This window comes from Salvelinus fontinalis, chromosome 28 (genome assembly GCF_029448725.1).
Source record: "Salvelinus fontinalis isolate EN_2023a chromosome 28, ASM2944872v1, whole genome shotgun sequence".
Classification (NCBI taxonomy): domain Eukaryota; kingdom Metazoa; phylum Chordata; class Actinopteri; order Salmoniformes; family Salmonidae; genus Salvelinus; species Salvelinus fontinalis.
This window is the reverse complement of record NC_074692.1, coordinates 22,052,067-22,064,579: the sequence shown is the minus strand read 5'-3', so window position 1 is coordinate 22,064,579 and position 12,513 is coordinate 22,052,067. Positions and strand designations below refer to the sequence as shown.

At 42.0% G+C, this 12,513-nt stretch overlaps 1 protein-coding gene across 2 annotated transcripts in view; it reads right to left on the bottom strand.

The window, feature by feature from the left end:
* Positions 1-8,518, bottom strand: part of LOC129826397 (sodium- and chloride-dependent GABA transporter ine-like) — a 40,880-nt gene extending 32,362 nt beyond the window's left edge. For both annotated transcript variants that reach the window (XM_055887090.1, XM_055887091.1), the window contains exons 1-2: positions 7,549-8,518; positions 2,638-2,772 (exon numbers count right to left, since the gene is read on the bottom strand). In XM_055887090.1, coding sequence (XP_055743065.1) covers positions 2,638-2,772; positions 7,549-7,804 — 391 coding nt within the window. In that variant the 5' untranslated portion in view covers positions 7,805-8,518. The remainder of the gene's footprint in view (positions 1-2,637; positions 2,773-7,548) is intronic.
* Between the last annotated feature and the right edge of the window lie 3,995 nt (positions 8,519-12,513).

Below are 12,513 nucleotides of genomic sequence, written 5' to 3'. Positions count from 1 at the left end.
GAAGGAGCTGCAACGCTTCCTAGGTATGGTTGGGTATTATCGGGGATTTTGCTACAACTTCTCCACGGTTGTAGCACCTCTGATCTATTGAAGAGGGCTGATAGCAGGAAGACCAGATGATGTCAGAGTGCTTTTGAAAATGTGAAACTGCTTCTTAGCTCTGACCCTGTGTTGGCTGCCCCACGATTGGAACAGCCTTTCAGCCTATATGTGGATGCCAGTAATGTGGGGGCAGGTGCCATGTTGCTTCAAGCAGATGAAGGAGGTGTTGAACGTCCTGTTAGATGTTAAACTTTCAGGAGAAATGGCTATCAGTTGAATTATTCAGTGGGGGAGAAGGCCCTTGCCTTAATCTGGGCGTTGCAGCATTTTGAAGTATATGTGGGGTTGGGTGTGGTCCCTATTATGGTTTACACTGACCACAACCCCCTTACTTTCCTGCACACCATGCTTTGCATAAATTGCAGGTTTATGCGCTGATGTTTGTTCCTGCAGCCGTTCCATTTGGATGTACAACATGTAAAAGGTGTGGATAATGTGGTGGCTGATGCGCTTTCCCGTGCACCAATTTAGTCAATCTTTGGACACCTTTGTTGCGTTAGTTTTTATTTTCTGTTGGTGGTCTGTACAGGGTTTATTTCGTCCTTCCTGTTGCTCTGGCTTCTGCTCTCGTCACCCGGTCTCCATTTCTCACTCGTAAGTTGTTGCTTCCGGGTACCGTGGTTGCGGAGGTTGGATGGGGGGGGGGGGGGGCTGATTGGGTCGTTAAGGTGACCAGTTGCACCTGGGTTTGGGATCAACTAGGAGATAAAAGTTCCTGGTGCCCAGTCCTGGCTCTCTCTCTCCACAAGCACCATTTTGTTTTGTGATCTGGTTGATTATGTTTTTTGATTAGGTGAACCCTTCAACACTTACACACATTTTACCTTCATCCATGCATCTCCATTACACCCCTCACATGCCTACTTTCACACTTCACAGGTTAGTTTTCTTTTGTAGTTTTATACTTGGTTAGTTATATAATAAATATTTTTCTTACTCCTTAACTGCCAATGTGTGGATTGGAAGGTGTTTGTCATCTATTGGTAGATGGGTAAAGATGTAAAAAGCAGACACTGAATATCCCTTTGAGCACGGTGAAGTTATTGATTGCACTTTGGATGGTGTATCAATACACCCAGTCACTAAAAAGATACAGGCATCCTTCTTAACTCAGTTGCCGGAGAGTAAAGAAACTGCTCATGAGGCCAATGGTGTGACTTTAAAACAGTTACATAGTTTCTCATATCTCAGCCATTAAATTGAAGGGGGATCAACAACATTGTAGTTACTCTACAATTCTAACCCAATTGACAGAGTGAAAAGAAGGAAGCCTGTACAGAATACAAATATTCCAAAACATGCATCCTGTTTGCAACAAGGCAAGTATTACTGCAAAAAAGTGGCAAAGCAATTCACTTTTTGTCCTGAATACAAAGTGTTATGTTTGGGGTAAATCCAATACAACACATTACGGAGTACCACTCTCCCCATTTTCAAGCATAGTAATGGCTGCATCGTGTTATTGGTATGCTTGTAATCGTTAAGGACTGGGGAATTTTTCAGGATAAAAAAAGAAACGGAAAGGAGCTAAGAACAAGCAAACTCTTAAAGGAAAACCTGGTTCAGTCTGCTTTCCACCAGACACTGAGAGATGAATTCACCTTTCAGCAGGACAATAACCTAAAACCCAAAGCCAAATCTACACTGGAGTTGCTTACCAAGAAGACAGTGAATGTTCCCAAGTGGCCGAGTTACAGTTTTGACTTAAATCCTCTTGAAAATCTATAACAAGACCTGAAAATTGTTGTCTAGCAATGATCAATAACCAATTTGACAGAGCTTGAACAATTCTGAAAATAATAAAATGGACAAATGATGGAAAGCTCTTTGATATTTCTGTATTTCATTATCAATACATTTGCAAAAATGTCCAACATGTTTTCACTTTGTCATTATGGGGTATTGTGTGTAGATTGATGAAGGAAAATAAATATTGAATCCATTTTGAATAGCAAAACAAAATGTGGAATAAGTCAAGGGATAGGAATACTTTCTGAAGGCACTGTATGCGTCTTAGAAGTAGTTTCACATACAAACTTTACATGTCTGAACTCAGAATCAAATATGCTTCCCAAAAATAACATGGTCTCTGTGGTAGAACATTTATCAGAGTGCCATCAGGTAGCCTGATTTCAGATTTGTCCGTGTAAACAGGATTATTAGGGAAATCGGTGTAATTGTAGTAATCAAACTATTTTATTAAATCTGACCAGACTAAAATTGCATTACCATGTGAATGTAACCATGCGCAATGTTGAGTGACACCGGAACCTGATAAGACAGTTATTTATCCCTTCCCCTTTTGAACAGTGGCAAACTGACTGAGCCTCCATGTGTTAATCCCTTTACCTCTGCCAAGTAGGCCTACTGTTTGTATGCACTTATTAAAACACCATTGCCTCTTTGCTGGACTGTTCCACGTTGACTAAAAACAAACAGGAAATGGTAGCTAAATGCTTAATAAAAACAGCCTGTGGCTGTTCTTGCACATAATGTGAGGCCTTGGTAAACAATAGGCCTGTGGATATCACTCACCTTTGAACAAGGGGCAGATTTTGGCTAGAGCGTGCACTGGTCCCAGTCGGGTGTACTGCCCAATGGCAAACTCCATGAAGAGCAGGGGGATTCCACACAGAAACAGCATGAGAAAGTAGGGAATGAGGAAGGCACCTAAAGTGAAGGACACAAATAGATTAGTAATATAAGAACAGTAAAATCCATTTCTTGTTTAATTTGTGAGTAATTACAGACCACCGTGGATCTGTTCCACGGTTGTGACTAGACGAAGAACAGGTACGACCGGAAGTGACTTTCCGTAGCAGGTTAGGAGAGCATTTTAGCTAACCCTAACCCTTTTCCTAACCTTCACCTAATTCTCCTAACCTGCTACGTTAAATTTTCCTAACCTGCTGCTTAAGTTCTAAGATGCTACGAAAGTCACTTCCGGTCTCGTAGTCAAAACCTGTTCCCCAGGTGCTAATTAGAAAAATTAACCAAAAGTGATCATTGGTTTAGAGAAGACAAAGGACCAGGCTAGAAATCATATCAGATGACAGTAAATACACTATACAGTGCTTTCGGAAAGTATTCACACCCCTTGACTTTTTCCACATTTTGTTACGTTATAGCCTTATTCTAAAATTGATTAAACTGTTTACCCCCCCCCCCCCCCTCAATCTACACACAATACCCCATAATGACAAAGCAAAAACAGGTTTAGACATTTTTGCTAATTTATGAAAAATAAAAACTGCAATATCACATTTACATAAGTATTCAGACCCTTTACTCAGTACTGAAGCACCTTTGGCAGCGACTACAGCATCGAGTCTTCTTGGGTATGATGCTACAAGCTTGGCACACCTGTATTTGGAGAGTTTCTCACATTCTTCTGTGAGAGTTGCTGCATAGCTATTTTCAGGTCTCTCCAGAGATGTTAGATCAGGTTCAAGTCCGGGCTCTGGCTGGGCCTCTCAAGGAAATTCAGAGACTTGTCCCGAAGCCACTCCTGCGTTGTCTTGGCTGTGTGCTTAGGGTCGTTGTTCTGTTAGAAGGTGGACATTCAACCCAGTCTAAGGTCCTGAGTGCTCTGGTGCAGGTTTTCATCAAGGATCTCTCTATATTTTGCTCCGTTCATCTTTGCCTCGATACGGACTAGTCTCCCAGTCCCTGCCGCTGACAAATATCCCCACAGCATGATGCTGCCACCAACATGCCAAAGAGTTCAATTTTGGTTTCATCAGACCAGAGAATCGTGTTTCTCATGGTCTGAGAGCCTTTAGGTGCCTTTTGGCAAACTCCAAGCGGGCTGTCATGTGCCTTTTACTGAGGATTGGCTTCCGTCTGGCCACTCTACCATAAAGGCCTGATTGGTGTAGTGCTGCAGAGATGGTTGTCCTTCCAGGAGGTTCTCCCATATGACAACTAGCTAAACACCAAGAAGGATGAATAGACAACACATGGTGTCTTACTATAATGACAGTGTCTAATTTCCCTACGTTACAACTAGGATAGTCATTACAGCAGTATACTTGTTTCAAGCCCTCCAGTAAGGGAATGAGATACAGGCTCCTCATTGTAATTTTGACGGGCGTGATCTGATTTTGAAGTCGCAGACAGGGCTACCTCATCACGAGCCCGACTCATGTCCGCTACATTCAACCCCCTTTGACCTCCTCCCCCTCTGAACACTGGTCTCACGTGGGAGAAATCACCATCTTGACCATTCGACCAAGAGGGCTCCCTCATCAAGAGACCCTCATGTCTGCTACACAATCTGGGATGTGAATGAATGACAGAGGAATTTAGAGCCTGCTAATTTAGTGCCTGAGCAAATCAGTGTGACGTGTTCGTCAAGGTAGCACCTTTCTGTTATACAGTGAGGTCCGTGGCAAGATTTATAAACACAAAGACATGAATCCTGCCCATTTCTAAACCATCCCTGAACTTTGACTTTGGGGTTAGCGAAGCTATTTTAAACCCCATTGCAAGGCAGAAGAGGGCAACACATTCTGAACGCGGAATGAAAGAGAGCTCTGTTTGATTCTGAGAGGGTTTTCTTGAAAATAAATTGTAGCCTACGTTGCTACCATGACAAAGACCAAAGCCGGTGGGAGTACCATGTCAAGTGTTATGGTTGCAGCTTCACCTATTAAGGCCTATTATTTTAGGGTGTTGCTATTGGCCACCAAGTGCTAAGTCAGTATCTAGATCATGTGTGTGAAATGCTTGATAGTGTGTGTGATGTTAACAGAGTTCCAGTCAGTATCAGAATGGGTGATTAACAATAACATGGTCTTAAATACATCTAAAATGAAAAGCATTGTATTTGGTTCAAAACATTTTCTAAGACCGAAACCTCAACTGGAGTTGTGTATAAAGGGTGTGACCATTGAGCAAGGTGAGGAAGCTAAACTCCTAGGGATGATCAGTTATCATGGTTAAGCCATATTGACAATGTTGTTGTGAAGATGAGGAGGAGTATGTCTGTTATAAAAAGATATTCTGCGTTTGACACAAATCAACTGTACTAGTTGTTCAGGCTCTGGTCTTGTCCCATCTTGATTACTGTCCGGTAATAATGTCAAGTGCAGCAAAGAAAGATCTAGCAAAAATGCAGCTGGCTCAAAACAGAGCAGCACTCCTTGCCCTTAACTACACATACAGAACTAACATCAACAACATGCCAGTCTTTCATTTTTGAGGGTTTATGAGAGATGAACCGATTCTCTTGTAGTTTTTATGAGAAGTATTACTGTAACGAAAATTCCAGATTGTCTGCATAATCAAATAACATTCAGACACACAAACAGGGGTCTCTTCACAATCCCCAAGTTCAAAATGAATTCACAACAACGTACAGTTCTATACACAGCCATGTTAGCATGGAACTCCCATCTCCAATTACTCAAGCAAACAACAAAATTACCATTAAAAACAATTAAACAACATTTAATGGAATGGTGGGGACAGTGAGGGTACACGCGCACACACATTACACAGAATTTGTTGTTGTACTGTATGTACTATTATTTTTTGTTGTTGTATATCATTGCATTTTACATTTCTGTGACTGTCCTTGTCCGTCAGTGTTTTGTTACTTGTCATGTTTGTGTGGACCCCAGGATGCTGCTGCTTCGGCAAAAGATAACGGGGATCGAATAAAATATAAACAGGGAAATACAACATAACACAATCATCAGTGTCTGTTGTTGAGATTTGTTGTTGTTTTGCTGTGTCATTCTTGATATGCCTGCATCTCAGCTAGATCTCAACTGTGCCAGACAAGCCAAGGCAATGCAAAGTCACGACATTAAACAAATTATATAAAACCAGTGATGCCATTGAAACAAATTGCTTGGTCATCGTTGTGCCCTTGTAGGTCCTCCTCACACTTATAGTTAACTATCATAATCATTTACCTAGCGGTTAATTTTCAGCACGAAACATACTTCTTCTGATGTACTTATGTGTCTTGTTTCAGGACCTTTATCACCTTGTTAATTACTGTCAATTATGTTCAAGGTTTTTTGTTGTTGTTGCAAAAACAGGAAACCCCCAACCGGTTGGCCAAGAACTAACTTTTCAAAATCTCTTTTGTTCCTCTTCGGCACAATTTCAACTCATAGATCAGAAGTCTAAAAAGTGAGGGTGGTGCAGTGAGTCCTACTAGATTACAACCATAGGTTTCTTCTCTCCAATAAATGTACATAGTAACATGGCGGAGAGTTGCCTCTTGGCTCTTTCAAAAAGTCCACTTCATAACATCAAAGTTAATCTCAACCTGGCGTAGCCTTGGCGTAGTTTAGCTAAATCCTATTCTAAAGACATGCAAGTAAGATTAGATCAGCAAGTAAGATTAGATCAAGTAGGTCAAATGTCATACATCCATCTAGAAACAAACATCCAACATCAATAAAAGTCGATGCGCTCCTGCTGAAATATAATTAGCATCGTTTTAAAAAATCCCCATAAAAATGTGTCAGTTTAAGCTAGAAATTTGTTTTTTTGCATCGGATGCGTCTCAATCCACTGTATCCTCCGATGTTGCACTTCCACATCTGCAGTGAAAGGTGACAGAGCTAGAGCAGTGTTTGTCAGACCATGAGACATCACAAAAAACGGTCTTCTCACAAAATCGTCTGTAGCATCCGAACGGTTTGGCCGACAAACTTTGACCCCTCTATGGAAAGATGACTCTCACAAACACGACGGTGTTCTCTGTTTTGCTATACGACCCCCACAAGCGTCTTGGAACACATCTGAAGTTGGTACAACTGATCTACCAACTTCTCTCTGTAGCGTCCAAACAGTTTGTTCTACACACTAATATGACCCTCTCTGGAAAAGTGAGACTCTCACTTGTTGGTTGTTTTGCTCTAGAACACCTACAGACCTCCCAAGACTTGTCTGTATGTTCACCGGTACCAGTTGGAAACATTCATGGAAGTTAATATGGAGACTGTTTAATGACAAGAATAAGGGGTTAAATACATGTAAAAAATTTGATTAAAGTCTAAGCCACAGTTAGACAGGGCTTTGACTGTAATGGGTTAAACAATGAATACATTATCTTTATTCTGAAAGCAAGTCCTTGTTTCATGGTGAAAACACTCATCTCTGTTTGAGGCCATTGTTCAACCAAAGGCACTCACATGTGGCTCATGAAGTTTAGCCTACAGGGTTGCAAACATATGGCATGTGTCTAAGCTGGTTCAGTAATTAGACTGGTTTATAAATTAAACAAACCAAAAAAATCTTCCTGCACCGCATTCTGTATTTACATTTCCACATGTTCAGGATCAGACTTATGCACCATAGCAGTGTGGAACGCACACACTTTAAATCTAGATTATTGACATTACATTTCCCCTCTCCTTCCGTTGTTCTGACAGTATTTTATAGGCTATGGACCCAAAGACTCAATAATAGCCTACATGTGCTTACCTCCACCGCTCCTGTAGCAGAGGTATGGAAACCGCCAAACGTTCCCAAGTCCAACCGCGTACCCCACGGATGCAAGGACAAACTCAAGGCGGCGGCCCCAGGTGGCTCTTTCTGCAGTCATGTGCCCCACTTTCTTTGGTAACATACCCTCTGCGTTTAAGGGTGCTTTCAGATAGATATTCGTCTCCTCTTTGTAAACCCCATGGCGAATGGATAGTTTGGTGGTGGATGCTGTATTTTCGGACCCCACTCCCATTTTAACGTGTAAACTAGTAGTCTTTAACTCCTACCAAACAATTTAAATTACGCTATGGGCTATTATGCTACTATTACTAAACAGATAATATCACTCAAATTTACACATACGCTAAATGTGACGAGAGAGAACCTGTCTTTCAGAACCGTTATTCTGCATATTATGACAAAGCATAGAGCAAGACATTGATAAGACACACGACTAAGATATGTCTAAGTCAATTAAAGACAATCCCAACAACTAAATTCCTTATGAAACACAATTGTATTGCAAGTAGCTTAAGTCTACGACGTGCGCTATCTAGACTGTAGGCATCAGACATCTCATTCAATAACTGCCTGACATATCACAAGATGAAATGCCCCGATCTACTCGTAATTAACATGCAGACTAATATGCCCTAAACTCCCGGTAACCCACCGCAACATTGACCTGCAAGTTATCATACTACCTGCTTATGTACCATCAGTGTTACACAAAAAGAATGTTCGGTAACCCGCCCCCACGTGCCGTAGTTTTCCGTTAGCTACACTGTATAATAATGACGAGATGGTCTTGTTTCCGCCCCTACAATTGGAGGCGTTGTCCCAAAATCGGAAATGCAGGCGGTCTGCTTATTACCGCTTGGACAAATTTTGACGAAAGTGGACCCTTTCGTTCGCCTCTTCCTCTCTGGTAGCGATGACCTTCTGACGAGCGCGAATGTGATGTCCGATGTAGCCCCGCCCCTCATCCAACGTCTCTGTCTTATTGGCGCTGAAGGTCTTAGTGTTACGTGTTATAATACCCCCTAGGACTAACTCAACTGTCCTTTGTAAATTCTTTAAGTATACTTGTATTCACATTTTGTATCGATGTATTATTGTAATACAAATAAATGAAATGAAATAAAATAGAAAACATTTTCAGTGGAAGAGAAAGCAGATGCACACTTCATTACAATCCATGACTCAAATCATTTCCCTTGTATGAAGACATATGATCAGATGTACACTGTTTGAATAGGCCTACTGAAAAAGCTAGAATCTTTAACTGAAACAATAACAAAGACACAATCCGCATCCGTTTTGATGGGCCTTGAGAACGCTCAAATTCATAGATGCAAGGACTGACCCTCCATGATATCAAAATTATAGTTTTAACCATGTTTTGAGGCTGTACAGTGTTTGTTGTCCCCACAATGAAATCGGGGAGGGGACTATGAATCTTTCTCCATCCATAAGTACTTTAGTTACACGCGATATCTCAGACAGCACTGGCCCGATTTTGACGAAACATGGGTGAATGCTGCGTTTTGCCATAGAGATCCGGCATTTTAAAAAATTCCCTGATTGGCCCAAGACGGGAGCTGTACTAATTCACAGAAATGTGTTAGTCGTATGCAATATCTCAATTAATCTCAATTGGCCCAAGGGGAGCGCTGCATCATTCGTGGGGAATGACATTTTTTACCTTTATTTAACTAGGCAAGTATGTTAAGAACAAATTCTTATTTACAATGCCAGTCTACCAGGGAACAGCGAGTTAACTGCCTTGTTCAGGGGCAGAACAACAGATTTTTACCTTGTCAACTCAGGGATTCGATCCAGCAACCTTTCGGTTACTGGCCCAACTCTCTAACCACCTGCCGCCCCAAAATGTTTACATTTATTGCCTTGTTTACATGCATTTATTTTGGGTTCTGATGGGGTACGACACTCTATACAAGCAAATATAGAGATTTACACTGTAATCAAAACGTCACGCCAGCGTGAGCCTACACGAAACACAGCCCATATTTTAAAGTGTTTCTAAAATCCCCTATGGGAAAAATGAATGGTGGAAAAATGATTGGATCCATTTCCCTGTTTGACTGCTAGGTTTTCTGGGTTTTATTCATGTATTTTTTACACTGGTGCCAAGACTTTTACACTGGTGCCAAGACTGAGGCAGGGTGGCATCAACACAGCGCCCCCGGTCAGTCATCTGGTGTATATATAAATCATTGGTTCAATATAATGACATATAAACGCAGCAATTTTTTTTAACTTCCTCTCACTGCCAACTGCGTTTATTTTCAGCAAACTAAACATGTGTAAATATTTGTATGAACATAAGATTCAACAACTTAGACATAAACTGAACAAGTTCCACAGACATGTAACTAACATAAATGGAATAATGTGTCCCTGAACAAAGGGGGGGGGGGGGGGGTCAAAATTAAAAGTAACAGTCAGTATCTGGTGTGGCCAACAGCTGCATTAAGTACAGCAGTGCATCTCCTCCTCATGGACTGCACCAGATTTGCCTGTTTTTGCTGTGAGATTTTACCCCACTCTTCCACCAAGGCACCCGCAAGTTCCCGGACATTTCTGGGGGGAATGGCCCTAGCCCTCACCCTCCGATCCAACAGGTCCCAGATGTGCTCAATGGGATTGAGATCCGGGCTCTTCGCTGACCATGGCAGAACACTGACATTCCTGTCTTGCAGGAAATCACGCACAGAACGAGCAGTATGTCTGGTGGCATTGTCATGCCAGAATGAGCCTGCAGGAAGGGTACCACATGAGGGAGGAGGATGGCTTCCCTGTAACGCACAGCATTGAGATTGCCTGCAATGACAAAAAGCTCAGTCCGATGATGCTGTGACACACCGCCCCAGACCATGACGGACTCTCCACCTCCAAATCAATCCCGCTCCAGAGTGCAGGCCTCGGTGTAATGCTCATTCCTTCGACGATAAACGCAAATCCGACCATCACCCCTGGTGAGACAAAACCACGACTCGTCAGTGAAGAGCACTTTTTGCCCGTCCTGTCTGGTCCAGCGACGGTGGGTTTGTGCCCATAGGCAACGTTGTTGCCGGTGATGTCTGGTGAGGACCTGCCTTACAACAGGCCTACTACAAGCCCTCAGTCCAGCCTCTCTCAGCCTATTGCGGACAGTCTGAGCACTGATGGAGGATTCCTGGTGTAACTCGGACAGTTGTTGTTGCCATCCTGTACCTGTCCCGCAGCTGTGATGTTCAGATGTACCGATCCTGTGCAGGTGTTGTTACACGTGGTCTGCCACTGGGAGGACGATCAGCTGTCCGCCCTGTCTCCCTGTAGTGCTGTCTTAGGCATCTCACAGTATGGACATTGCAATTTATTGCCCTGGCCACAGCTGCAGTCCTCATGCCTCCTTGCAGCATGCCTAAGGCACGTTCACGGAGATGAGCAGGGACCCTGGGCATCTTTCTTTTGGTGTTTTTCAGAGTCAGTAGAAAGGCCTCTTTAGTGTCCTAAGTTTTCATAACTGTGACCTTAATTGCCTACTGTCTGTACGGTCTTAACGACCGTTACATAGGTGTAAGTTCATTAATTGTTTATGGTTCATTGAACAAGCATGGGAAACAGTGTTTAAACCCTTTACAATGAAGATCTGTGAAATTATTTGGATTTTTACAAATGATCTTTGAAAGACAGGGTCCTGAAAAAGGGACATTTCTTTTTTTGCTGTGTTCATAAACCCTGGATTGCTGATGCTAGGTATTGGCCATTGAGAGACTATGAAGCCACCCGTCTATTGGCACTCCATAGTAGGAGCAATCCTCCATGGGAATGAATGGAATTCTACTGTATTTCAATTCTATTTTGTCAAGGACAAAATTACATGTATTTAAATATGTTTTTGTTGTAGTGGGGACAGTAACACTAGTACTCAATAAAAAAACGACTTGAATGATTTAAAAAATATATGTTTTTATTTTTATGTTTAGCTCGCATAATTTAAAAGTATGCATTAAGGTATTGTAATAGAGTAAATGTGTCAAATGAATGTAGACCTTAATATATGCATTTCTATACCTTCCAAACTATTTGTACAATCGAGGAGATGGCTGCGTGGTGCCTTCAATACAACGCCCCCTGTCTGTCATCCAGGGTTTATACACATAATTGGTTCACTCCCATGACGCGGCTGAACACTAAACTAAGCCAATATAGTAATACAGTCTGGTGGTTGTTTGGGCAGTTGACATAATACTTTAGCAAGGTGGTCATTCCATTTGTGAAAATGTAACAAGAATGTCCATCAAGCAGGACAGGGCGATAAGACCTCAGACACTTAAGTAAGGTTAAGTAAACACAAGAGTCGTCAACATACTATAGATTAGATAGGGAAGCCCATACCTTAGGTAAAGCATTAAAAATTAAGTCATTAGGCCACTGCACCTATGCAGTTTGCCTGGAAAACCGACGTTGATTTCCATTGCATTTTACGTCAGGCAGAAATTAGCGTTTGATTCAGGAGTTCCTCTCACGACTTCTACAGGCCAGAATGTTGAATAACATTGTCCGTGTGGTTGGTCGTTTGGCAATAGGAATGTGAGACGATATCCACAGGAAAGTATAATTACATCAACTTTTCAAAACGCTGGTAGTGGGTTCAGATTTCTACCACCTGAAGCATGCGCACAAGATAAAAAATATATGCATGCATACTTGCCGAGTTCGTGCACATGTTTATATGGTTCTGTGCACGTTTCAGGTGATATAAATCTGAATGCACTAACAGCGATTTGAAAAGTTGATGTAGAGCCAAATGGACCAACCGCACAGGCAACTATGGGTTCCCTTAGAAGTTTCCTTCTTCCCAGCTGCTCGATTTGGAGTTACAGGGTAGCTTATTCAGTTTGATGGTTGCAACAATTTTGGTTGACTAGTGTCAAAGTCGTGTTTTATCTTCAG